The sequence below is a fragment of the Miniopterus schreibersii genome, assembly GCF_964146895.1.
Source record: "Miniopterus schreibersii genome assembly, chromosome: 13".
Classification (NCBI taxonomy): domain Eukaryota; kingdom Metazoa; phylum Chordata; class Mammalia; order Chiroptera; family Miniopteridae; genus Miniopterus; species Miniopterus schreibersii.
In genome coordinates, this window is record NC_138113.1 from 39938442 (window position 1) to 39963217 (window position 24776).

The 24776-nt window shown below is 49.1% G+C and overlaps 1 protein-coding gene across 22 annotated transcripts in view; it reads left to right on the forward strand.

Annotated features, from left to right (window-relative positions):
- DYSF (dysferlin) overlaps window positions 1–24776 on the forward strand; it is a 192066-nt gene that overhangs the window by 45118 nt on the left and 122172 nt on the right. For 11 of the 22 annotated variants that reach the window (XM_081156863.1, XM_081156854.1, XM_081156871.1 and 8 more), the window contains exons 5-16: window positions 1007–1121; window positions 2339–2431; window positions 2793–3001; window positions 5081–5209; window positions 5648–5710; window positions 6360–6410; window positions 8193–8223; window positions 8843–8958; window positions 10661–10787; window positions 13331–13434; window positions 21326–21394; window positions 21526–21569. In XM_081156863.1, the coding sequence (XP_081012989.1) occupies window positions 1007–1121; window positions 2339–2431; window positions 2793–3001; window positions 5081–5209; window positions 5648–5710; window positions 6360–6410; window positions 8193–8223; window positions 8843–8958; window positions 10661–10787; window positions 13331–13434; window positions 21326–21394; window positions 21526–21569 (1151 nt within the window). The remainder of the gene's footprint in view (window positions 1–1006; window positions 1122–2338; window positions 2432–2792; window positions 3002–5080; window positions 5210–5647; window positions 5711–6359; window positions 6411–8192; window positions 8224–8842; window positions 8959–10660; window positions 10788–13330; window positions 13435–21325; window positions 21395–21525; window positions 21570–24776) is intronic. The other 11 variants (XM_081156856.1, XM_081156873.1, XM_081156859.1 and 8 more) reach the window with 1 other exon arrangement.

Below are 24776 nucleotides of genomic sequence, written 5' to 3' on the forward strand. Positions count from 1 at the left end.
GAAAAAATATCCTCGGGTGAGCATTAAAAAAACCAAAAAACGATTAGAGAGAATTATATCGAAATGTGAATAGTGGTGGAGTTATAGCAATTTGTTTTCTTCTGCCTTGTTTTTTTCTTTAAAATTTTCGGTTTCCAAGCTTTCTTAAATAGAGCACTTATTACTTTGATTGATGAAAAGGCTGCCCAGGAGGCCTGTTGAACCTGAGGTTCCAGGAAAGGCCTGGCCAGGCCTCCACTGGCCTGGGAGCTGCAAGGTTGGAGAGTCTGCTGTGACTGTACCTTTTCTTCAGGTTCAGGGGCCCCTTTGAACAGGGAAGGTTTCAAGATGGGGTCAGGTGGGGTGGGGACACAAGGCAGCCTCCCCCACCCTCTGCCCTGTCCAGGCAAATGAAGTGACCAGTCACTCTCCTCTTGGCTGGTCAAAGCTGGAGTAGCTGGAGGTGGGGTGGGGACAGAGGAGCTTCTGGTAGTGAAGAGGCTCAGAAAGCCCGTTTCAGAGCTGGGCTGAGCAGAACAGGCTGAGCTGTCTGTGGAGACACAGGGGAGGGCCTTTGAGTGAGCAGAGTGGTCGAGGGGCCTTTTTCCTGAAGATGGGCCTGGGCTGAGAGTTGAAAAATCCTCAGCAGAGGCTGGATTGCGGATTCATTTATAGAAGCTTATATGTGCTCTGTCAACTCATCCAATCCTCACTAGACCCACAGGGAAGGTGTTATTGCTGCCCCCATTTTATAGAGGAGGAAACTGAGGCACAGAGAGGTTACAGATCATGCCCAACATTGCACAGCTCCTGGATAGTGGAACCTGACTTCAGATTCTGTGCTCTAAACCACCTCACTATGCTGATGGACTCCTGGGGGTGGCTTTGCCACAGCCTCCTGCAAACCTGACCCCTGTCAGAGCTGTCTTCCTTGGTGGAGGGAGGAAAGCAACAGGAAAGATGGTGGAGGGCGGTGGTCTGAGGTCAGTGCACTAATCTGCTGCTCCCTCACCCTCGTCTCTTCCAGGCCTCGCTGGTCCTGCAGGTGTCCTACACACCGCTCCCTGGAGCTGTGCCCCTGTTCCCACCCACCACTCCTCTGGAACCTTCCCCGACTCTGCCTGACCGAGATATGATGGCTGGTGAGAAGTCTCCCGATCTTGGGAAGAAGCCCAGCTGAGGGTCCTGAGCCTGGGGGTGGTCGTCACAGTGAGGCTTCAGCAGCATGTGCTGCTTTCCCCAGGGTGGGGAGAAGGGAGGACACTTGTGGGTGGGAGTCCTGAGAGCTGCCTCTGGCACAGAGGAAAAAGGCAGGAGGCATGGCACCCTAGGTGCCACTAGGATTAGTGTGAGGACGCCCTCCTTGCTCCAGCTGTCCAGGGAGGCAGCTGTGCTTGGTCTGGGCGCCCTGCACTGTGCAGCTCCACATGGGTGGGTGCTGTAGATGACATGCCCGTGTGGCATGGGGTCTGTCCCAGGTGATACCTGATGCCCCACCCACTCCCCAGAGCCCAGTGCTTCCCTGCTCTGGCACCTAGCAGGCCTTTGGTGATGACATGTGACAAAAGAGTTGGATTTTCCTTGAAAGAGCTCTGGGTTGAAGTCAGGGGACATGAGTTCCAGTCTTACCTTTGACACCAAGTGGCTGTGTGGCTTAGGCTGGCCACTGTCCCTCTCTGGGCCTATAGTTTATCATTTGCAAAAAGAACAGACAATTACCTAAGTCCCACGGTTGCTTCAGCTCTTTACTGGCCTCTGCTGGGCTTGTCAAGGGAGCACCCAGCCCAGGGTGGCTGGCTTTCCATTGCAGGGCCTGGGTGGTCCAACCTGCTGGGGTGGGCAGGAAGCTACACAGAGGGGCCAGATGGGGACTTGCCCATTAGAAAGAGTCTACAGTTTCTCTCATGGTGAGAGAAGCCAGTCCTGGAGCCCAGCCTCTGTGGGGCACTTGGTGAGGGAGGCAGAGCAGGGCCCTCTAGTTGAGGCTTGCACTGTCTGAACTGGAGATGAGAGATCACTCAGGACTGGGGTAGAGGTTGAGGTGGAAAGAAGTGGTGTTCCTGGTGACAGAGGGTGGGGAGCGTCTAGGACCCTGAATGTTCTGGGACAACTTTTGAGGTGGCTCTGACAGAGGTAGGTTCATGCAGCTCAGGGGAGGCTCTTCGAGGTGACCAGTTCCCAGTCCTGCCTGGAAGGTGGTGAGAGGGGCAGTCCCTGACAGACGTGGCATCTGTTCCCGAGCTTCGTGTCAGGCTGGGGTGGCAAGGAGAGCAGGGTTGGGTGGGAGAGGAGGAGCCAGGCTGGCTTCCCTTACCCACTCCCTCCTGCCCTCCTGGGGCTGTGCCCGCTCATGTGCCAGGTGGGGGACAGAGCCGGGCCGAGACTTGGTCCCTGCTCAGTGACAGCACTGTGGACACGAGATACTCTGGAAAGAAGTGGCTGGCCACCACGGGTGAGACACAGCCAGGGCTGTCCTGATCCTAACCCTGTTACCTGTAACCATCTCATTGCTGCCGTTGTCCGCTCACCAGAGTGGGACGAGGTGGCCTGAAGGGTCCGTCCTGCAGGACAGGTGGGGAGGGCCAGGGCCATTCTCTTTCCTTCCTGTGGACTAACTAGGCTGACCGCCCCCACGTCGTAGCTGTTGGGAGCTCCCCTTCCTTTCTCATCCATCCTGGCTCATCGACGGGAGGAGGGGGCGGGGAGGTGGGAGGTAGCATTGCTGCCACGCCCTTTGGACCTCCTTTAGCCGGGCTGGGTCCCAAGGGCGGGTCCTGAGGGACCCAGAACCCATTAGCACCCTCTCCGCCCAGACACAGGAGAGGAGGACACTGAGGACCCGGGGCTCACGGGGGATGAGGCAGAGCCGTCCCTGGATCAGAGCGGCGCCCCGGGCCCGGGGGCTCCCGCCGCTCCGAGGAAGCCAGGCTCCCATCCTGCCCCGAACCACGCGGGGCCGAAAAGGAAGAGAAGCGCCCCTGCGCCCAGGAAGGTGCTGCCGGACAAGCCGCAGGACTTCCAGGTCTGGACGGCCCGCTCTCTCTGACCACAGTCTCCCCTTAGGGGGTCAGCAGCTGCTAGTGCTGGGTGTCTGCTTGTCTGTCCAGCCTCAGGGGAGACCCTGAAAGCTCTTCTAGGGGGAAGTCTGGTTTTCCTGGGCCCTGGGACGACGCGGGATGGCGGTCACATCGTGGGGCCTCAGAATAAGCCTCTGCCCAGCCCCTGGTTTTGCTTTTAAAGAAACCGTGGGGGTGTGTGTGTGTGCGCGTGCATTGCAGGGATTCAGCATATCTGTCATCTGTTTTTTCTCTCTCTCTTTTTTAAATATGTCTTTATTGATTTCAGAGAGAGGAAAGGAGAGGGAGAGAGAGATGGAAACATCAATGATGAGAGAGGCATTGATCGGCTGCCTCCTACATGCCCCCTGACTGGGGATCGAGCCTGCAACCAGGGCATGTGCCCTGATTGGGAATTGAACCCCGATCGCCTGGATCCTAGGTCGATGTTCAACCGCTAAGTCACGCCCTGCCGGGCTGTTTTCCAACCAGAGTTTACCTGGCCAGTGAGCTCCTACTACTCAGGCGCGGTCCTCGGACCAGCAGCATGAACATGAGTCACGTGGGAGCTGGTTACGAATGCAGAGCCCCAGGCCTAATGAATCAGAGTCTGTGCTTTAGCAAGATGCCCAAGTCTAAGAAGCTTCTCCTCTCTATTCGTGCCCTTCCTTAGTGTCATGGGTTTCTCTGAAAGTCTGTGAACTTAGAACTTGTTCAGTCCCTTCAGAGGATAAAACTAATATTAATCCTTTGACACATTTTCATCCAAAAATCCACCCCATTTTACTTGCCTTTTAAGTTTGGTCCTTTGCTTTTCTACAGAATTTTTCATTTTGCTATAGTTGCATTTAGTGATACTTAACTCCTTCAGAACTACTTTTAAAGTTAAAAATAGAGAACTTAAATCTTTATTAAATGCAACAAATTGTAAAAATATATTTTAGTTCTAAATCATGGCAATTTAGGCAGAAGTTATTAGCACTATGTTTGCCTGAAAGACAAAATTCTAACTTATTTTTATTATTACTCCCAAAACATGTTCTTATTGCCTTTTTTCTCCTTAGAAAGCTAATGTTTTTATTGTAGAAAAATTGGAAAAGACAGTAAAAAGAAGAGAGTAAAAAACACTTATCTATCTTCCCATTGTTTTTAATAATATATTCTTCTATAGTAGACTATTTAAAAAAGCCAATCAATAACTAAGTAACTGCTGATTAGAAATTAGAACCAATAAACATCATTTTTCCATGAAAATTGTTTTAATATTTTAAAATTTCATATTTGTGAAACCTTCTTTTACTTACAGTTCAGTGGAGAGAACTCTTAGTTTATTTCTCAGAATATGAGACAGCGTTGCATCTTACAAAGAACAGAGAGGGATCAACTGCTTCACTATTTGAGTTCAGTCTCTGAGGGAATTGTCAGTGCAGAATGTTCAAGGCACTTAAAAACATCAGTGTCAAAGGGCCTGAGGTTCCAGTGGCTGCATTAACCTGGGGCTGGAGCCTTGACCCAGTCCTGGGAGTTAATGCTGGTAGCTTACCTGGGGTAGCCTGGCAGCTCTTATGTGGAACAGTGGGATTTTATAGGCACAAGGGACCTTGATGGGGAAATATGATTGTTTTTACAAGGCTCACCTAATTCTTCTTCTTTTTTGTGGTTAATCCAAAAATATCCTCACCCGAGGATATTTTTTTCCATTGATTTTTGGAGAGAGTGGAAGGGAGGGAGGGAAGGGGAGAGAGACAGAAACATTGATGTGACAGAGACACATCGATTGGTTGCCTCCCTGATGCTCCCCGATCAGGGCCGAACTTGCTACCCAGGTATACGCTCTTGACTGGGAATTGAACTCATGACCCTTCGGTGCTCAGGCCGACACTCTAACCACTGAGCCCTGCTGGCCAGGGCTCTCCTAATTCTCCTTTAACACACTTCCCAAGAAGCCAGCAGTGAGGATGGTCTGACCTTTGGGGTGGGTTCAGGGGTGTGTGTTTCTGATTGCTTCCACTTTCCTCCCGCTCATGCCCCCTCCTGACTTTCAGATCAGGGTCCAGGTGATCGAGGGGCGCCAGCTGCCAGGGGTGAACATCAGGCCCGTGGTCAAGGTCACTGCTGCCGGGCAGACCAAGCGGACTCGGATCCACAAAGGAAACAGCCCACTCTTCAACGAGGTGGGAGGCACTGGGCATTAGGGCTAGGACCTTGGTGGGCCCTCCGAATTGGGAGCATGTAGCAGAAGCCTGGCACTTCATTCAGTTTTTATACACTGTGCTGACTTTGGGTGGAGAGATGTGCTAGGCCTTGAATAGGTTAGCTGAGGAGCTGGAGAGACAGTTCTAGCTCTTATTCCTGCCTTGGGCTCCCACAGCTCCACATTCCTGTCATCCTGTAGGGCCAGTCACCCACCCTGTCCCTGAGATGACAACCTCTGTGAGGTCAGGGGAGGAACATCCCAGAATCTGTCAAGTCCCCAGAACTCAGTGCTGGGTTGAGTTCACCCTGTGATTTCTGTGTGCACCAGACCCGAGGGCTGTGGTTGGTGGCTGACCTCTCCCGGGCTTGGGGATCTGCAGGCACTCACTTGTCCCTCTTTCTCCCTGAACCAACAGACTCTTTTCTTCAACGTGTTTGACTCTCCAGCGGAGCTGTTTGACGAGCCCATCTTTATCACGGTACGTTAGGGCGATCAGAACATCCTCTGTGGGCTGTGTGGACACACATGCCCGTCACTGTACGTGTGTGTGTGAGAGAAGCCTCAAGGCCCAGGCCATGGGTGACGTGGAGCAGCTCACCCCAGAGCTCTGCTGGTCACAAAAACGCCCCCAGCACTTCAGATGGAGGCAGCAGGCGAGTGGGGAGACCCCGCTGCTCAGCATCCCCAGGTGTCTCCCGGTCAGGGTCCTGAAATCATTCAGGTAGCAGGCACATTGAGTTTCATCTTACATTGTTTGTCCATGTGCCTGTTTCTGGCCAAGATTTTCTTTCTCTGGGCCCCAGCTCTTTTTTCCTTCCCTCCAAAAGGCAACATAGTTTAGTCATTAAAAGTATGGGCTCTGGAGCCAAAATGAATCTCATCCTGCCTCTGCCATTTAGGGGTTGTGTGATTCTGTACAAGTCCTTAATCTCTCTTTCTTTGCCTCTGTTTCTTTGTCTGTCAAATGGAGACAATAATAACACCTACTCATAGAGTTCTCGTGCCGGTTCAACATGGCTGAGCACAATCTCTAGAACAGAGTAAGGGAGGGAAGAGCTGTTGGGTTGGACCCTGTGTGGGCCAACAATTACTTGTAAATGAGAATTTTAATTTATCTCTCCTTCCAGGTGGTAGACTCCCGTTCCCTCAGGACTGATGCTCTCATCGGGGAGTTCCGGGTAATTGTTTATTTTCTTTGTAAACATCCAGTTCTCGATTATCTGTGCTAGTGGAGGCTCTGTGGGTGATGTGCCGGGGTTGGCACTCCAGAGATCCTGTCTGTCTTGGTCTATATTGGCAAAATAGAATTAACAAAACAAAATCCCCCAGCCCAGACATCCCCCCCACAAAGGTAGTAGGGAGAGAGAACAGTTGTTAGCAAATAATCATTAAACCAGAGTGTTATGTGCATCCCAGGCAACCCACCAAGAGATTGTAAAGACAGAAGGAAATCTTTTTATATAGCCAAGCAGACAGAACCCAATCTATACATGTCCTCAAGATAAACATGCCCTGCTCTGTGTGGCTCAGCTGGTTGGGTGTCATCCTGTGCACTGCAATGTTGCTGGTTTGATTCCCAGTCAGGGCACATGCCCTGGTTGCTGGCTCAGTCTCCGTTAGAGGGCATGCAGGAGGCAGCTGATCGATGTTTCGCTCTCACATAGATGTTTCTTTCTCTCCCTCTCCCTTCCTCTCTCTAAAACACAATAAAAAAACTTTAAAAAAAAGATAAATAGTAACTAGTCCTTAAATCAGTGGACTTGACAGCACAGGTCACATGTAGTTCCTCCTAACTTGACTGGTAGTTGGGGTGACCATCTGTGTGAGTTAATTGACTTTATCCACAGGGGAAAAACAGAAAACCAGCTTACAGTTTTATGATAGGAGGTAGTTTTACAACTGGGAGCAAGGTGTGCCCAGAAGTTAGGTTCCTCCCATCCCACTGAGGTGGGAGAGCCTTGAGAAAGACACTTCTGGGTCATAAAGCTGGAGAAAGGCTTGTTTAGTTTCTAAAAAGATCCATTTCAAAGAGACAGAGAACGTATTTACATTTATAAGTTTTTAAGGTAAATGTTCTGACACAAAGAGGGAAGAGAAATCTCTTCCTTTATTTCTAATATGGGGAGTTCTTCTTCTTATCTTTAATTTATATTTGTCCTGACATCTGGGCAGGTTGCTTGTGATTTGAGTTTAGGCAGCCTTCCTGCTAGTTCTGACCATCTAGGGCCAGTAAGACCCTGGCGCTCTGTGCCTGAGCTCAGCGTCACTCAGGGCTGGGAGTGGGCTCCAGATGTGCAGTGAGGGAATCGGGGTCTTACTTACATTTTGGGTCTTACTTACAAATGGGGTCTTACTTACATTTGAAGTCTCTAATTTTTGAAACACTTCTTGTTCTCAGAACCCAAAAGTTAAGGTAAAAAATTATTTTTCTAATTATAAAAGTAATCCATGATTAAAAATGTATTTCTTAGAACAGTTTTAGGTTCAGAGCAAAATTGAGTGAACAGTACAGAGTTCCCATATATCCCCTGCTCCTCCCCCAAGTTTCTCCACCATTAATATCACACTAATCTATGATTTTTTTTTTTATAGAAAATTATAAAATACAGGAAAGAATAAAAATAAAAACCACCCAGAGAAGCACAGTTACCATTTTGTTGTATTTCCTTTCCTCTTTTCTATGCACAGATATACTTTACCAAACTTTGATCAAAATGTATTCCACTTTCTTTCCATGCAATATCAAATGAAGATGTCTCCCCATGTCTCCAAATGTTCTTCAAGACATGAAAACCTAACTGGTTTTATTAAGCGATTCATGAATCGGCAGCATCCCATCCAGCAGCCAGAAGGGCACCCTTTTCAAAGCATGATTTTTAATGGGATGATATGATGCACCACAGTTTATATAACACTCCAGGGGCAGGCATTTAATGTGTGTTTTCTCTGTGTAATTTCAGATGGATGTGGGTACCGTCTACAGAGAGCCCCGTGAGTCACATTCTCATCACCTTGGCCATGTCCTTGCATTTGGGGCCTGGAGGCTGCTTAGGGACACCCATTTGGGACATTCACTTTCCTCCTTGGGGTTTTGGAATGTAGAGGTGGGGTTCGATCCTGCAGGTGAGAGCTGCAGGAATGAGGGAGGGCAGACTTTCACCTTCCGGGTGAAACAGGTCCTCAGGGAGGTCCAGCCCTGAGGAGGGTCTCAGCTGGCCCAGTCAGGGCTGCTAAATGAGGAAGGCCCCAAGCAAAGGTGGCTGGAGACTGGGGTCCCCTGGACAAGGTTGGGTCGGGTCATTGAATGACAAGTCTAGGATCTCTCCACATCCTGCTTTCTGCTCTGCCCCTGTCACTTCCTCAGGGGAAAAGGAAATGCCCTCGGGTCTGGCTTTAGCAGCCTCTTACAGGGATTTCTGTTAACATTTCTGACTCAAACCAACTTGCACGCTCCAGATGTCTTTTATTTTAGAATTTGAGTCCTGCCCCCATGTCCCAGTGGACGAGTCCATCATCTCACCCTAATGTAGTCCGCTCTGGGCTCCCAGATGTGGTTGCAGACTCGGGTCTTTCCACTTCTGTGATCACTAATGGATGTTGTCTTGCTTAGGACATGCCTATCTCAGGAAGTGGCTGCTACTCTCAGACCCTGATGATTTCTCTGCTGGGGCCAGAGGCTACCTGAAAGCAAGCCTCTGTGTGCTGGGGCCCGGAGATGAAGCGCCTGTGAGTACACTTCCCTGGGTCCTCCTCATAGCACCTTCCCCTGGTCGTGGAGAACCAGACAAACAAACAAGCCTCAGTTTTTCTGATTTAAAGGAACACACAGGAATTATGAGAAATGTAGAATATGTGGAAAAGTATAAATAAGAAATGAATAAGAGAGTGGTACATGTGGGAGTGTGAACTCCAGGAAGGAGAAGTGGTGGTGGGGGGTGGCAGCTGCAAGGCGTGGGCCTCTCTCTCCAGCCTGTGGGTCAGGAGGAGTGGGAGAGCCAGGAGGGGGAACGCACATCTCCAGGGGGAGGGTGGTGGGAGGTGAAGTTGCCCAGGGAAGGCACATATAATTGTGGAGGCCAAGAACAAGTCCCATGAGGATGCCAAGGATGAGGAGCTGGCTGATGACAGCTCAAGAGCCCACAGTGGGAAGGTTGGGGGAGGGAGACCCCGGGTGCTGTGCAGGGGCGATGGAGCTCAGGTGGACAAGCCTCGCCCCAGGCACCTGGCCCTGCGCTCTCATCCCCTACGCTCCAGCCCTGTCCTCCTGTAGCCAGCTTCTCCGCCACTGGACTTCTGGCTCCTTCTATGCGGCAGCTCCGAATCTATTATCTTTTTGTGAAACAATCCTTCCCCTTTTTCCTATGAACTAAAATGTGTTTTTCCCCCAATGAAGCCCCTCCTCTTAAAACCAGTTCAGAGGGAAGCCCCTATTTTCTGCTGCAGCTCCCCTAGGTCTCTGGGGTTGGAGGGGCAGCCACCTCTGGCTCCTCCCTGCAGCCGCTGGGCCACAGCAGCCCTTCCCAGCTGCCTCTACCTTTGAAGGCTGCTTCCCTGGCTGTTTCCCCCTCTTTTGGTCCTCTGGGCTGTTACCTACCCCTGGCAGAGCTGGCCCAGGAGGGTCCTTGGGTGTGGATTCCCTTCTTTGCCATGAGGTGTGACAGGTCCTCACTGATGAGCCATCAACATCTGATCTTACTTCTTTTAAGTCGGAGCTCGGAAGTCCCTCCAGTCTCTTTCTGTTTCCCTCCATCACCTGCTGAGTGACGCCAGTTCTTCCTCACTGAGTTTGCAGCCGACCCCTCTGTTTCCCAGTCCATCAGCTCCCTCCTGCCACTCTCCCCTCCTCCGGCCTGGACCCCACGGTCCTAATTCTCTCTATGTTGTCACTAGCCCCTGGGTCTCCTGCACACCTCCTGTCCCCCACTATCCCTACCACACTCTGTCCACTCCACTCCTTGGTCACTTTTGGTGGCAGAAGTGACCCGGAGGTGCTGATTGCCATGGGTGTTGCCACTGGTGCAGTTTATTTCTTGTCTCACTCTCCACAATGGCTGTTTCTGAACTTCCCTCTCTCCCGAGCGCCAACCCCAGCCTCCCTTGGAGAGCCAGAGCTGCACAGGGGTGCGAGCTGCAGGCTCCCACTCCCTCCTCTGCTCTTTCCGCCTTCACTGGTCTCCCCACTCCCCCACCCGCTGTGCCCTGCACCCCGGCCCTCTGCCAGCCGGCTCCACCTCTCTTCCTGTTCCCTTTTCTTGTCATCAGTGTCCCCACTGCCCAGAGGAGGCAGAGGCCCAGGCGAGGAGCCTGCCTGGGACCCCAGGGGCCACCTGCCCTTCTTCAGAGTGCACCCGTTCCTGGTGTTGGTTGAGGAAGGGAAGGCGTCGCGGGGTAGAGCACTTTGAGGACTCACATGTGGTTTGCGTTGCAGCCCGAGAGGAAGGACCCCTCTGAAGACAAGGAGGACATCGAAGGCAACCTGCTCAGGCCGACGGGCGTGGCCCTTCGAGGGGCGCACTTTTGCTTGAAGATCTTTAGGGCTGAGGACTTGCCGCAGAGTGAGTCTGGGGACTCCCCTGGGTCTGAAGCCCTGGGAAGGATGGGGGACCCCGCGCTTGCAGCATCAGCTCCCTGTATGGAAGGAGAAGGAGGGGTTAACCCTCTGCTCCCCCCCTGGCCCCCCCCTCCCCCCGCCTGGCTTCCTCACTCCCACCATCTACTAGGTCAGTGCCCAGCCCAGCTCCCTCCACATTGTCCTCCAGAGAAGCCTCAGCACCTCTCTAGGTTTCCCAAGGGTTTTTATGTTCTTACCAGAAAAGCAAACAGAATTAATGAAAAGTAATATAAATGCTGGTGGGATCACAGAGATGCAAGAAATCTTGGACCAATAGCCGCCCCAGGCTCCATTTCAGCATCCCCTAGGCCTGGTCTGGCTGGTTAGCCTCCATGCACCCATTTTCTTGGTTCTTTTTGGAGAGTTAGCACCGTCTGGACTCTCTGTTCTGTGCTCAGGGCTGGATCTCACTGATTTTCTTTCCTCCTCGAGGAAGCCCAGACTGCACGCTGGCAGACACTGGACTGGGGCGCAGTCACTGAATTGTCAGGAGGGCTCAGTGTCTCTGCAGATAAAGAACGGGTGTCCAGTTTGCCTCGGACTCACCTGGTTTAAGCACTGAAAGTCCCATGTCCCGGGAAACCACTCAGTCCCCGGCAAACTGGCACAGTGGGCCACCCTAGTGTGGCCATATCTTCATCCCCCCAGGAAGGCCAGTGTGGCCACTGCCTGGTTTCTCACAGCGACCAGCCCTGTATGGGCCCCATCCTGTGTGCTCCGTCAATGCTGGGGGAATTACAGCAGGTCCTTGAATAATGTTTTGTTCGACATCTTTTGCTATAATACTGATGAGGTGCTATACAAACTTAACTCTTGTTTATATCAATTGGTTTATGGTAAAATTGGTTTCATTATGTGTCGTTCTGCTTAAAGTCACAGAACCTGTTAAGTGAGGACTTGCTGTGTACTGAATATTCTAGAGCTGTGGGTGTCAACTAGGCTGCACGTTAGAATCATGGGGGGGGGCTTTAAAGTACGACGCCTGGGCCCCACCTCCAGTGTTTCACAGTGACTTGGTTTGGGGTAGGGCTCAAACACGGGTAGTTTTTATTTTTTTATCTATTTATCTATTTATTTATTTATTTATTTATTTATTTATTTATTTATTGTTGTTAATCCTCACTGGAGGATGTTTTTCCATTGATTTTAGAGAGAGTGGAAGGGAGAGAAGGGGAGGGAGTGAGAGAGAGGAGAGAAACATCCATGTGAGAGAGAAACACTGATTGGTTGCCTCGGGTCGGGGATTAGACCTGCAACCCAGGTACGTGCCCTTGACCAGAAATCGAACATGCGACTCTTTGGTGAGTGGCCAATGCTCTAACCACTGCGCACACCAGCCAGGGCCTCATTGGCAGTTTTTAAAGGCTCCAGAGGTGGTTCAGCTGTGCTGTGGGCTGTGAGCTGCTGTTCTGGAGCGTATGTTGGTGGCATAAGCTCGCTGCTGTTCACAGCAGAGTCAGTGAGAACATTTGTTACTTAGGTCCCTGTTTACAAGTTTAGCATAAAGTTAATTGAGGGTTTCTGCTTTGACTAATGACATCAATAAATGAAATAGGTTCCTTCTGTACAGGCTTACTTGAACCAAAATCATGGGGAAAGCCTTTAACTAAGTAACGGGTATTATATGGTCATTAAAACACATGCTTAAAAACATTCTGCACTTGTTGGTTAAAACTATGCAGAGTGAAGCTGGTGAGATTCCAAAAGGGGGCTGGAGAAATGGAAAAGTTTGCTTTGTTCAAGGTGAAGGGGCTCTATGTTTAATTCTCTACAATGTTGCTTAAATATAAATAAAACAATAGGTGGTTAGGTAGAACATAAATATTTGTTAATTTTTGTTATCTGTTGTAGTTTTATAGACATTAGCTAGACTACAATCTTTAAATGTCCCCTTTCTCTCTCATTTATATATATATGTACATTATAGATAACACAGCCATACACATACATTAACACATACACACCTATTTATCTATCTGTCTATCTATTTTTCTATTTATCTGTATATACATAAGTAGATATGGCAAATTTAGTAAAATATTGATTTGGAGCAGCATAGACTAAAAATTCATTAAAAAAATGGAATTGACCTGTTGGTTAACCTTAGGTAAATCACTGTGCTGATAGATATAAAGAAAAATGTCAAACAGATGCCGATAATGGGATATTATTGTAACAACTTCCAGTCCTTTTCTGGATGTTTACTCCCCTTATTGATGTAGATTTCTAATCAATCAGTTGGTGAGCCTGTTCTGAAAGACACTGAGAGCAGAGGCACAGTGGACAAGCTGTGGGGGGCCGGGGGAGGAAGTGTTCGGGGCCTTCAGGAGCTGCAGTCCAGAGACGGTGCCCCCTGCTGGGAGTCCCTGGGCTGAGGGGGCACCAGGGCATCTCTCTCTTTCCCAAGAGAGAGGCTGGCAGGCAGAAAGTTGGGGTATTGGAGGCGGGACAGCAGGTGGGCAGTGACCAGCGTGTCCTTCTCTCTAGTGGACGATGCTGTGATGGACAACGTGAAGCAGCTCTTTGGCTTTGACAGTAACAAGAAGAACTTGGTGGATCCCTTCATGGAGGTCAGCTTCGCAGGGAAAATGGTAAGGAACAAAGAAGTGGAGGATTCCCAGGGAGGGTAGAATGTGGGACAGGGTGAGGTGTGGACACGCTGCTCTTGGCGATGCCCGTCAGAGGCGTGTGAGTGCAGATGAAGCTGATTGTGGGACTCGAGATGAGACTCTCACACAGGCCCAGCTCTCTGGCGGCAGCACAGGCATGTGGCTGGGTTGGCTTGGGGTGGTCAAGATTGACACGTATTTGTGGGTGGACACGGAGAAGACAGATGGACAATGGGTAGATACAGGAATATTTGGGGGGAAATTAAGCAGTTGCATGGAAACTAGATGTGAAGGTGTAAAGATAGGAAAACTTAAAAAATATAATAAAAACATGATTATTTAAAAAAAATTGTGGTAGGAGTTGGGCAGAGAAGGACCACTTTGGTGGGGGCCCTCGGGATCACTCTTACATTCCCGTCTTGCTGCAGCCCACCTTCCTGCCCAGAGGCAGGGTTGCTGCTCTAGCCCCTGTTTATTTCTGCTCCATCTCACCTCGCATAGGATGGAGTCCCCAGCATTTGTCTGCCCACCCTACAGGCTCTCCCTGGCAGCCTTGGCCATGCCCAGCCTTCAGCCCTTACTTCTTCATCTCTTCTTAGATTCATTTTGGAAAGAAGCAGGGTCTGCCTGCCCATCCCACCACCCAAGGGACCCAGAAGTCAGGGATGGAGCCTGGGGGCAGGTGGGGGGCTCATTGCTGAAGTCCAGGTGTGATTGCAGAACTGGGAAAGGCTTTGGATATGCATATTTCCTCCATCTTCTACCTGATGTTCAGACTGACTTCTTTTATGTACATATTTATCAAAGAATTTTGAAAAATACAGAAAAAAGTAAATAAAAGGATCCATAAGGCACTATACAAAGTTCATGTTTGGTGGATATCTTTCTGGTTTATTTTCTTATGTATAAATAATATACTTTTCCCCCCTAATTCTTTAATGTTTTAAAACATAAAGAAAAGTTGAAAGAATGGTTCAGGGAACATTGACCCACTGATGTGGATTCCACTTAAACAATTGTTAACATTTTTGGCATTTACTTTCTCTCTAAAGAGATACTTTTTTCTTCTTCCCGGCTAAATCATTTGAAATCTAGTTGCTGACTTTACCTCTAAAGACTTCAGATGAATCTCTTGAGAAAAAGAAAAAATTCTTTATAACCACAATAACATAATCACACCTAGGAATTTCCCCCCCCCTTTTTATTGAATTTATTGGGGTGACACTGCTTAACAAAACTATACAGGTTTCAGGTGCACAATTCTACAACACATCAGCTATATAATGTGTGTTCACCACCCCAAGTCAAGTTTCCGTCTATCACCATTTAACCCCCTGTACCCTCCTTCACCTCCCCCCACACCCCTCACCCTGTCAGTCACCACACTGTTGTTAGTGTCCGTGAGTTTCTTCTCTTTTTCTTTCTTGCTCAATCCCTTCACCCCACAGCCATCCTCACCCTGACAGCCATCAGCCTGCTTTCTAAATATAAGTCTATCTCTGTCTTGCTTGTCAGTTTATTTTGCTCATTAGATTCCACATATGAGTGAAATCACATGGCACTTGTCTTTCTCTGACTGGCTTATTTCACTTAGCATAATGCTCTCCAGATCCAACCACGATGTCGCAAAGGGTGAGATTTCCTTCTTTTTTATGGCTGAGTAGTATCCCATTGTGTAAATGTCCCACAGCATTTTTATCCACTCATCTACTGATGGACACTTGGGCTGCTTCCACATCTTAGCTATTGTAAATATTGCTGCATTGAACATTGGGGCGCATACATTCTTTCTGATTAGTGTTTCAGGTTTCTTTGGATAAATTCTCAGAAGTGGAATCTCTGGGTTATAAGACAGTTCTATTTTTAATTTTTTGAGGTAACTGCATACTGCTTTCCACAGTGGCTGCACCAATCTGCATTCCCAAATCCATCTTAGTGTGTCATTTTAAGGCCACTTTCGCTGTACGGAAGATCTATCCATTGATGTCAATGGGGTGTTAAAATCCCCTACTAAGACTGTATTACTGTCACATGCCTTAGAAATTAACAATTATTTTTTTAATGTTGTTAGATACGGGTACATATAAATTTTCTCTGATTATCCCCAAAGTGGAATTTGTGGTCTGCGTTTGTGGTTATGCCTCTTTCGTCTCTTCTGTAAGCATCTTTCACTCCTCCTTACCCTGTTTTTCTCACCCCATGGCGTTGAGCTTTTGAAGAGCCCAGGCCATTTGTTCTTGTTCTGAATGTGTCTGACTGTTTTCTTCTGGTGTTGTTTAACTTGTTTCCCTGGTCCTCGTATTTCCTGTAACCTGGAAGTTGGGTCTCGATTCAGATGAAATACTTTGGCTTGAATGTGTCGTGGGTGATGTTCCGTACATCATGCTGCATCACACCAGGAAGCCGTATTGCCAGCCTGTCCTGTGGTCGGTGATGAATGTCTCATTACCTGGTTAAGGTGTTGTTTCCAGATCTCTCCCTAGTCAAGTACACGCTCCTCTTTGTAGTTTGCAGGTAACCTGTGGGGGCTGTCTGGGCACTGTGCAGATATCCTGTTTTCCTGCAGCCTCTTACCGCCTTGCCTGAACAAGTCACGTACTTGGGATTGCACAATGCTGAATTTCCCATCATCGCCTCTTCTCTTTATCATTTGGCATTTTTCTGTAAAGAAGGGCTTTCTTCCACCTCTGCCCTTTTGAGTATTAATATGAGAGCTCAATACTTTTTATTCTGTGTGTTCAAATAAGTCATTATTGTGGGGATGTATGAACTGTCCTGAAGTTGGCCATTGGGAACCCCTTCAAGCTGGATTCTCCACCCAGGGTTTCGATGCAAATGTATGTGGGAGAGGTAACTCAGGTTGTAAACTTGTTCACAGTGAGGTGTAAATGCTCGCTGGGTCCTTACCCAAGTGCAGTTTGGGTTTGGGTTTGGGGTCAGGGTCTGGTGCCCTTTCCTGGCTTCAGAAGGGACTGCGACAGAAGTCAGGAAGAAGGTGGGAAGGCTTGCTGGATAGTCTTGCAACTTAATCTAAGGACTGGGACCAATTTTTCCAACTAGATAGATAGAAAAGTCTTGAGGTGGTTTTATTCCGCATTCCCAGGGATGGTAGGATGCTTTGATAATGGTTACAGCCAAGACCAACCTGTCTTCTAATTCAGTGGCTTCCCCTGGAGCTAAGTCCCAGAGCTCGGGGCCTCCTGGCTGCTCCTGGGTCCTTGTTAGTGCCTTTATCTTCCTAGGTCTTCTCCTGTTCTGAGGTGCCCTTGGCTGGCCCTGGTTCTTTTCCTAGGAAGGTGTAAATGTCTGAGGGTGGTGATGGAGGCAGGGAACCTGGCCAAGGCAAGGGACTATGTATGTAAAATGATTGGTGGTTGGGCTGGGGGGAAGCTGCACCCTCTTTACCCTCCAGAAGGAAGGGGCTTATCACGAAGGAGATAGTTGAGACCTTTCCTCTTGAAAGCTTTAGCCTGGTGGTCTCTAGGTCCCCCTCTGTCTTCCCCCCAGTCACCTCATTGTGGCCTCCCCCACGTTCTCTCTGCTACCCTTACTGCCTGTCTCATTCTGCCCCTCCCTCCCTCCGTCCCTCCGTCCCTCCCTCCCTCCCTCCCTCCCTCCCTCTCTCTCTCTCTCTGCTTGTGTGTCACCTTTTCTCATCACATCCTAATCTGAACAGCCCTGGGGTTTGTCCTCAGTGTGCCCACCCACCTCAGCCTGGCACTCTTTGTATTTCCTCTTATGGACACTTGGTGGCACTATTATCTAAGATGTGAGCCATACCGGATTTGGCCCAGTGACTAGGGGAGTATGAGAGACCGAGCTAGAGGGAGAGATGGGGGTGGTGGGGAAGAGGGAGAGAGGGGGAGAGGGGAGAAGGAACGAGGGGGGTGTGTGTGCATGTGTGTGTGTGTGTGTGTGTGTGTGTAGATACTTGGGTGGCAGAGTGGGATACTTTAAAACAACTTTCTTTTTCTGAATGCAAGGATAGAACCTATTAATTGTAAAAAAAAAAACTTGAAAATGATCAGAGAAACCTAAGGAAAAGGAGAAAAAAAATGAACCATATTTCTGTACCCCACGATACCCTGGAGACAGTGGCCGTTAACATTTGTGTGTATTTCCTCCTGCTATGTTTTCCTCTCTGCAGTTCTCACTCCTCCCTGTTGGCTTCACCACCCCCCCCATTCTCTGAAAAAAATTGGATTCAGGTTACAGTTATTTTCATGATTTCAGATTCTGCATTTGCAAATTTGCCTACTGACTAAAAGGTATTTGTGAGTGTAAAGCCAGCACTCGTGGAGCTTTTGCAATCACTTGTGCACACGTGCAAGGTGGCAGCAAGTTTGAGCTGGCCGACTCGCAGGCTGCCAGCCGCGCTGGGGCACCGGGACGCTCTCTGCTGCCCTGTTTCAGCTCGCAGCCTATAAATAAGTGTCCCTTTCTTAGTCTACTTAGTGTCATGTTTTTCGCATTTTTTGGGCAATTTCACTGTTTAAAACAGTCCCCAGGTGTAGTGCTGAAGTGCTTCCCAGTATTCCTAAGTGCAGGAAGGCTGTGACATGCCTTATGGAGAACATCTATGTTAGATAAGTGTCATTCGGACACAAGGGACAGTGCTGTTGACCATGAAGTCAATGTTAATGAATCAACAATATAGAAAAAAATAAGGTATCACCCGGCCGGTGTGGCTAAGTGACTGAACATTGACCCATGAACTAGGAGGTCACCGTGCGATTCCTGACCAGGGCGTGTGCCTGGGTTGCTGGTTGCGGGCTCGATCCCCAGTGGGGGGCGTGGAGGAAGGAGGGAGCCGATCAATGATTCTCTCTCATCATTGATGTTTCTCTCTCTCCCCCTCTCCCTTCCTCTCTCTGAAATCAATAAAAACATATTTTAAAAAAAAAATAAGGTGTCTTTAAACAGCAACACATGTAACACAAAGTTGTATATTGATTAGTTGACAAAAATGTTGTGACAAAGGCTGGCAGGAGCCTAACCCTGTATTTCCCCAGGAGCAGCGGTTCAGCATTCACTAATTCAGTGCTCTCGGTGGTGTAGAGAACATGTAATTACCACCAACAATGAGAACCAACTGTACCTGTGCAGTCTGGTAAACTGCTTTTATCATCTCATATTTCCTTAGGTTACTAAGTAGCCTTTGAAATAAATTTTTAATGACGGCATACTGTTCCTTTAGAAGAATGTAGCATAATATTTAACCTATTTTTGGATACTTTTGGTCGTTGCAGCTTTCCCCTTTTATGAACAATGCTGTGACAAATCGGTGTATGAAATCTTTGTCCACACTCCAATTGCTTTTCCATAAGGAAGTTTCTAGAACCAGGTCCGAGAGAATGCTTATTTTTTAAGTATTTGATAAAGGTGGCCAAAGAGCCCTCCAGCAAGTTTGTAGTAATTGCACTCCAGCAGCAAGTGAAGGAGGGTTTTAAAAAGGCTTAGAGAAGAGAAGCAGGAGGAGAAGTTTGGTGCCACCTTGGCTGAATGTGTGGGGAGTGGAACGGAATATGGGGGGGATATTGGGGACTTCAGGACCAGAGACAGCGGGTGTGGCCATGGACCAGCAGTTATTCAGGTTCTGGACCCACATCCCAGTGGCTCTCTCAGAGGCGGCCCCGAGGGCAGCCGGGTCGCGTGCTTCCCTGCCATGGAGGAGATCTGTGATTTTCTGCATCGCTCCTAGGAGTGTGGGGACAACCTGGGCCTTCTTGCTTCAGGGAGCTGAGGCACAGTGTTGGCAGGGTCTCTCAGATGTGTCTGGTTAGAGTCCTTTCTTTTTCTTTTACAATTCTGTTCATCTAATTTTTGAATTAGGTAATACATTTATTATATATCTATATACATCTATCCTCTATCACCTATCCGTATCTGTCTGTCTGTCAATCATCCATCATGAAAATTCTCCCCCTCGCTCTGTACTCATCCGATAGTTTGTCATTCATTACCTCCCCTGCGAAGGAAACCACGGCAGTTAGTTTTCTGCATCATTCTGGCTTCACTGTGCACATGCGAGCACATCTGACCACACATTCGTAGCTTTTACCCTTTTACCACAAACGTTTGCATATTATACTTATTGTTCGGCCTCTTGTTTTTTATTTTCTCCCAGTTTTATTGAGATAGAATTGACATACAAAGTTGTATAAAATTGACATACAGCATAATGACTTGACTTATATTGTGAAATGATTATCATAATAAGTTTAGTTAACGTTCATAATCTCATATAGAGAACTCCCCCCAAAAGAAAACAATGTTTTATTCCTTGTGATGAGAACCCTTAGCATCTACTTTCTTAAGAACTTTCAAATGCACCAGATAGCAGTGTTAACTATAGTCTGCATGTTGTATATGACATCCCCAGTGCTTAGCTTTTCAATTAATACGGTAACTTGGAGATTGTTTTATATCCCAGAGCAGTCCTCATTCTTTTTAGAGCTGCATAGTACTCTGTTGTGTGGATGGAGCACCGTTTATTCAACCCGCCCTCTATCGGTAGACACGTGGGTTATTCCACATCCTCGCCAACACAAGCCATGCTGCCGTGAACGACCTCATTGTGTGCCATTCCGCACACGTGCAGGCCTTTCTGCAGGATAAATGTCTAAAAGTAGAACTGGTTGGCCAAAGGGTGTTTGCATTTGTTGCTTTGATAGTGGCCGGTTGGCCTCTGTATGGGTCAAGTTTCCCCAAAGCCCTGCCAATAGAGGGCTGCCAGGCTTTAGAGGTTTTTACAAAACAAACCTGATGGATGAAAAATGGTATTTCATTAGTTTTATTTGTGTTTCTTTCATTACGAGAGAGCTGGAGCATCTTTATGCAAACCGTGTCCCATGCTGCCCATTGTTTGGTTGGATTGTCGAGCTCTCTTCTTTCCTTTTGATCACACAAGGGCCACATCCTGGCACCCATCCCTACCCCAGCCTTCGCCTGGGCTCTTCTCACAGGGAGGAGTGGAGGGTGGGGACAGGGACCGGCCCTGGGTGGACCAAGGATAGAAACAGTCTTGGCTGCACCATCATCTCATGGAGGGAATGAAACTCCTGATCTAGGTCAGCTGCTCATTACGTGAGATAATGCATGTAAGGTGCTTCACACACTGCAGGGCCCGTAGTAAATGCTCTGGGAAAGACTGCTCATTATTTTATGTGGAGGACATGCAAACCTACCAGGATTTATATATCTGAACCTCAGCCTTTACCTGCTGTCCCCTTGTGGGTACAGGATCCCCTGAGCTGTCTGAGGGGCCTGGTGTTGCCCTGGGGACTCCAGGGGCAGAGCAGAGCACTCGAGCTGCCAGTTGGATCCAATTTCCATCTCTGCTTGGTTTCGTGTTTGTGGAAAGCCAAATCTTAAGAGCTGGGCTGATGTGAGGCAGAGTGTGGCTTATGGGTGTGTGTGTATGTTTACTTAATTTTCTTCTCACTCTGAGATGGCCCTTCAGCTCCCTCCTTCCCTTTTCCTTCCCTATCTTTAAACTCTTAGGACCCACAGTCTTCCAAAGGGGCAGGTGATCTGGGCTGATGGCCAGTGGGAAAGCCAGTCTGTACTCAGGGTCATGGCCACATTTAGGGTCATGACCATGAGGGGAGGTGGGGGAGGGGGAATCCCAGCCAGAATATGAACTAAGGGTGAAGGGCTGTGGCATTCAGGCAACCTATTCCCCAGACCTGGGTCTGACCTACCACTGAGCTTTGTTTTTGCAAAGATTCCCTGTGTCTGAGACCAATGCACAGGGCCCCAAAGTCCTCAGGGACTTCTGCCCAGCATGACAGAGAAAGACCACTGGCTGGGGTGGTGGTCCCTAAGGGAGTCAGATTCCCTGTGGAGCTCCATCCACCTCTGTGTCTTCTAGCTCTGCAGCAAAATCCTGGAGAAGACAGCGAACCCTCAGTGGAACCAGAGCATCACACTGCCTGCCATGGTGAGCCTTGGCCCTTGTGGACCCACCCCGGGAGGCCCCAGGCTCCTGGCCTCCTCAGCATCCTACCCCTGTCCCAGGCTCCTGGTTCATCAGAAGGACTCCACACCCACATGGGTCTCTTCTCTCTCTAGTTTCCCTCCATGTGCGAGAAAATGAAGATTCGCATCATAGACTGGTGAGTTCTGAGCCTCAGGGTCTTTAGAGGTGGCTGCCCTCAGGGGTCACTGGGTCCTTTGGTTTCTTTCAGTTCAGTGTGCACGCAGTGGGAGAGCGTGTTTTGGGTGACTCAGTCTCCTCTGGGGGGAGGCAGAGGAGGAGAGGGTGTGGGCCATTCTTGGGAAGCTTACTCATAGCCTTGCTCAGAGGCAGATAGGAGGGCAGCCAGGTAGGGCTAGAAGGGCTCCAGGAGGGGACAAGAAGGCTTCCTGGAGGAGGCGGGGTTTTGATAAGTACAGGATGAGGTGGGGTTTTGATAAGTACAGGCATTCCAGTAAAGAGGGGATCATAAGCAAAGGCAAAGAGCTGGAAACAGCAGAGCTTCTGGGGGGATAGGTTGTGATGCCCCCTGGGTAGGTAGGATAGAATGGAAAGGTCTCCATGCTGGGAACTGGCAGGGTTGCCTGAGCAGGGGATGCTACTGTGGGCCTGCAACAAGTGAGGGCCAGAGCCCTCATGGACATCTTGGAAAAGGAACTGTATCTACCACTTGTTGGGCACCTACTATGGGCCAGGCCCTGTGCCCAGCAAACACTTCAGATGCACAATCTTACCTGATCTTCAGCTTGACTCCTTTACAGGGGAGGAGGGAGGTTTGAAAAGATTGAGTAACCTGCTCTAGGTGACAGCTGGGAGCGGCTGAGGCCAGGCCTGCTGCTCCCGAAGCCCGCACTCTTAACCAGTAGGCCCTGCTGCCTCCTGTTATGTTGGGGTGGCCTTTCTCACACCTGAGGGGCCCGTAGGGGTCCCTACACTGATCTCCAGGATTTTCCATACGCCAGTCTTTCCAAAGAGAGAGAGTTGTCCTTTCTCTGCCCCCAGAAAGTCTTGGCTGTGCGGTTCCCAGTGTGTTGTCCTTTGGTCTCAGGCCCAGGGCACCCCCAGCCAGGAGGGTAATGAGAGACTAGGGAAAACCCCCAGACCACAGAGCCATCACAGTGCGCGCCAGTTCCCCGGGCCCAAAGCAAACAGCTTGTGAGAATTAGAGGAGAGGAAGGGAGCAGCCAGGAGGGCCAGGAGGGAGAGGCCTCTGGGGCCCTGACCGCCGGTATGTTCCGTGGGGAAGCGGTTTGGGGGAGAGATGTGCTTTACGTCCACAGATGATCTCTTCATCTTAGCTCGCAGCGTGTACGCACGTGTGTGTGTTGTGTTGCCTGGGGCAATGGCTGTGCGTGTCCGTACGGGTGGATGCGTGTGTGCATGCGTGCACACAGGAGCCGGCGGTTGTCCTGTGTGTGTGGGGACAGGCCTTGCCTGAGCCCCTGTGAGCTGTGTCGAAGGCATCGGCATACTGTACAATCCAAACACATTACGGAATCTGGTGGTTGCATCTCTGGTTTGGGTTGAAGTGGCATTTTTATTGTGAGTCTATTTTCAGACTTGCTGTATTTTCCAAAAGCAACCCCAAGCCCCAAAACCCAAATCTTGGCCAGAAAGCATTCTGCTGCTGGAAGTTCCTATCCGGAGCAGAGCCTTCTTCCCAGAAAACTGAGATCAACTTGTGTTACTACCTGAATCCTGGAAATATGACCTAGTCCATATGGCTTTTCTCTGTAACTTAAGCTTCCATTCGATTCTTTAAGAATTTCTTTTTCATTAAAATATAAAATCCCCCAAATTATCCCCCTCCTGCCCCCATAAAAACAAAACCTCTCTTCCTGTCCTCTCTGCCTCCTCAGCAGATTCAGGTAAGACCAGAGGTCAGAAACCCAATTCTCTCCAAGTGCTGGGCTTTTCTAGGAGTTGATCGTGGAGGCTGCTTAAAAGTGCCCTCAACTGGCAGTTAGCTGGTGTCGGTATCTCATTGTAGAATGTTTAACTGAATTTTAATTTTCCAATTCCTACGGATATCATTCTTCTGGAAAAGTGATAAAGATCTGTGCTGACAATTCACTCTTCCTAATGCAGCTGCTGCCCTGATGGAAAAATTTACAACTGAGGCTTAATCACCTCCCTGGGAAATACATAGAGGAAGGAAGGGAGCAGCCGAGATCGGGTTTAGATTTAAAAGAGGAAGAAAATCTTCGTGTCCAGGTGTCTTTCACAATGGGGCCTGGGTGTATCAGTCTGAAGCTGCCTATGGCCAAAGTATGGGAAACTGCGAGAGAGGGCCTTCAGGCTCCAAAAAAACAGGCAAAATGCACCTGGGAAATTTCCAGAGGGAGAGAAATCTTGCTCAGCCCAGCGTTTCTCAACCTCAGCATGATGACATTTGGGCCAGAAAATTCTTTTATGTGGGAGACTATATTATGCATTGTAGGATGTTTAGCAGCAACTGGGGCCTCTCTCTACACCCTTCCCCCAATACCAAAAATGTCTCCAAACTTTTCCAGGTGTCCCCTGGGGTCAAAATCACTGGCTTGAGAGCCCCTGGTCTAGCCTGATCATGAAGCATCAGGTTGCTGCAGTCACAGCTCTGGTTTCCATGTTGGGCACATCCCGCTCACATGCCAGCTTTGCCATTTTGGCAAATTACTTCATCTCCTAAACCTCAGCTTTCTCATCTGAAGTTGGGGCTAATTGTAGTGCCTACCTCACAGGGCTGACGTGAGGACATGAGCTGGGTCATGAGATGGTTTTAGCGGGTGCTTGGCTTTCAGTAGGTGCTCCATAAACGCCAACTATTACTCCATATTATTATCACAGGGGCCAGGTGTGGGTCTGCACACGACGTTGTTGGCTAAGGGGTTTACTAATCAGTGAGTCTCCTCGAGCTCATACCCACCTTCCTCTATGCTGGTCCGGAGCAGAGAGGCCTTCCTCCTGGGAAGCAGCAGGACAGCCCCCCGGCACATGGGAGCAGGAGACAGGACACCAGGGTTTAGTTCTGGCTCTGTCCCTGCCTCCCAGGCTGGCCTCGGACAGGGACCTTCCTGGATCAAAGTCTCAGTTTCCTCATGTGTGCAACCAAGATGATAATAAAAGTACCTGGTTTTTTTAAGGCCGTTGAGAGGAACCTGAGAGATAGGAGGTTAAAAGTGTTTCGTCACCGTCTGGCTGGGTGTGGCTCCGCGGTTGAGCATCGACCTAAGATCCAGGAGATTGCGGTTCGATTCCCGGTCAGGGCACATGCAGCCGATTAATGACGACTCTCTCATCATTGATGTTCCTATCTCCCTCTCCCTTCCTCTCTGAAATCAATAAAGATATATTTAAAAGAAAAAGA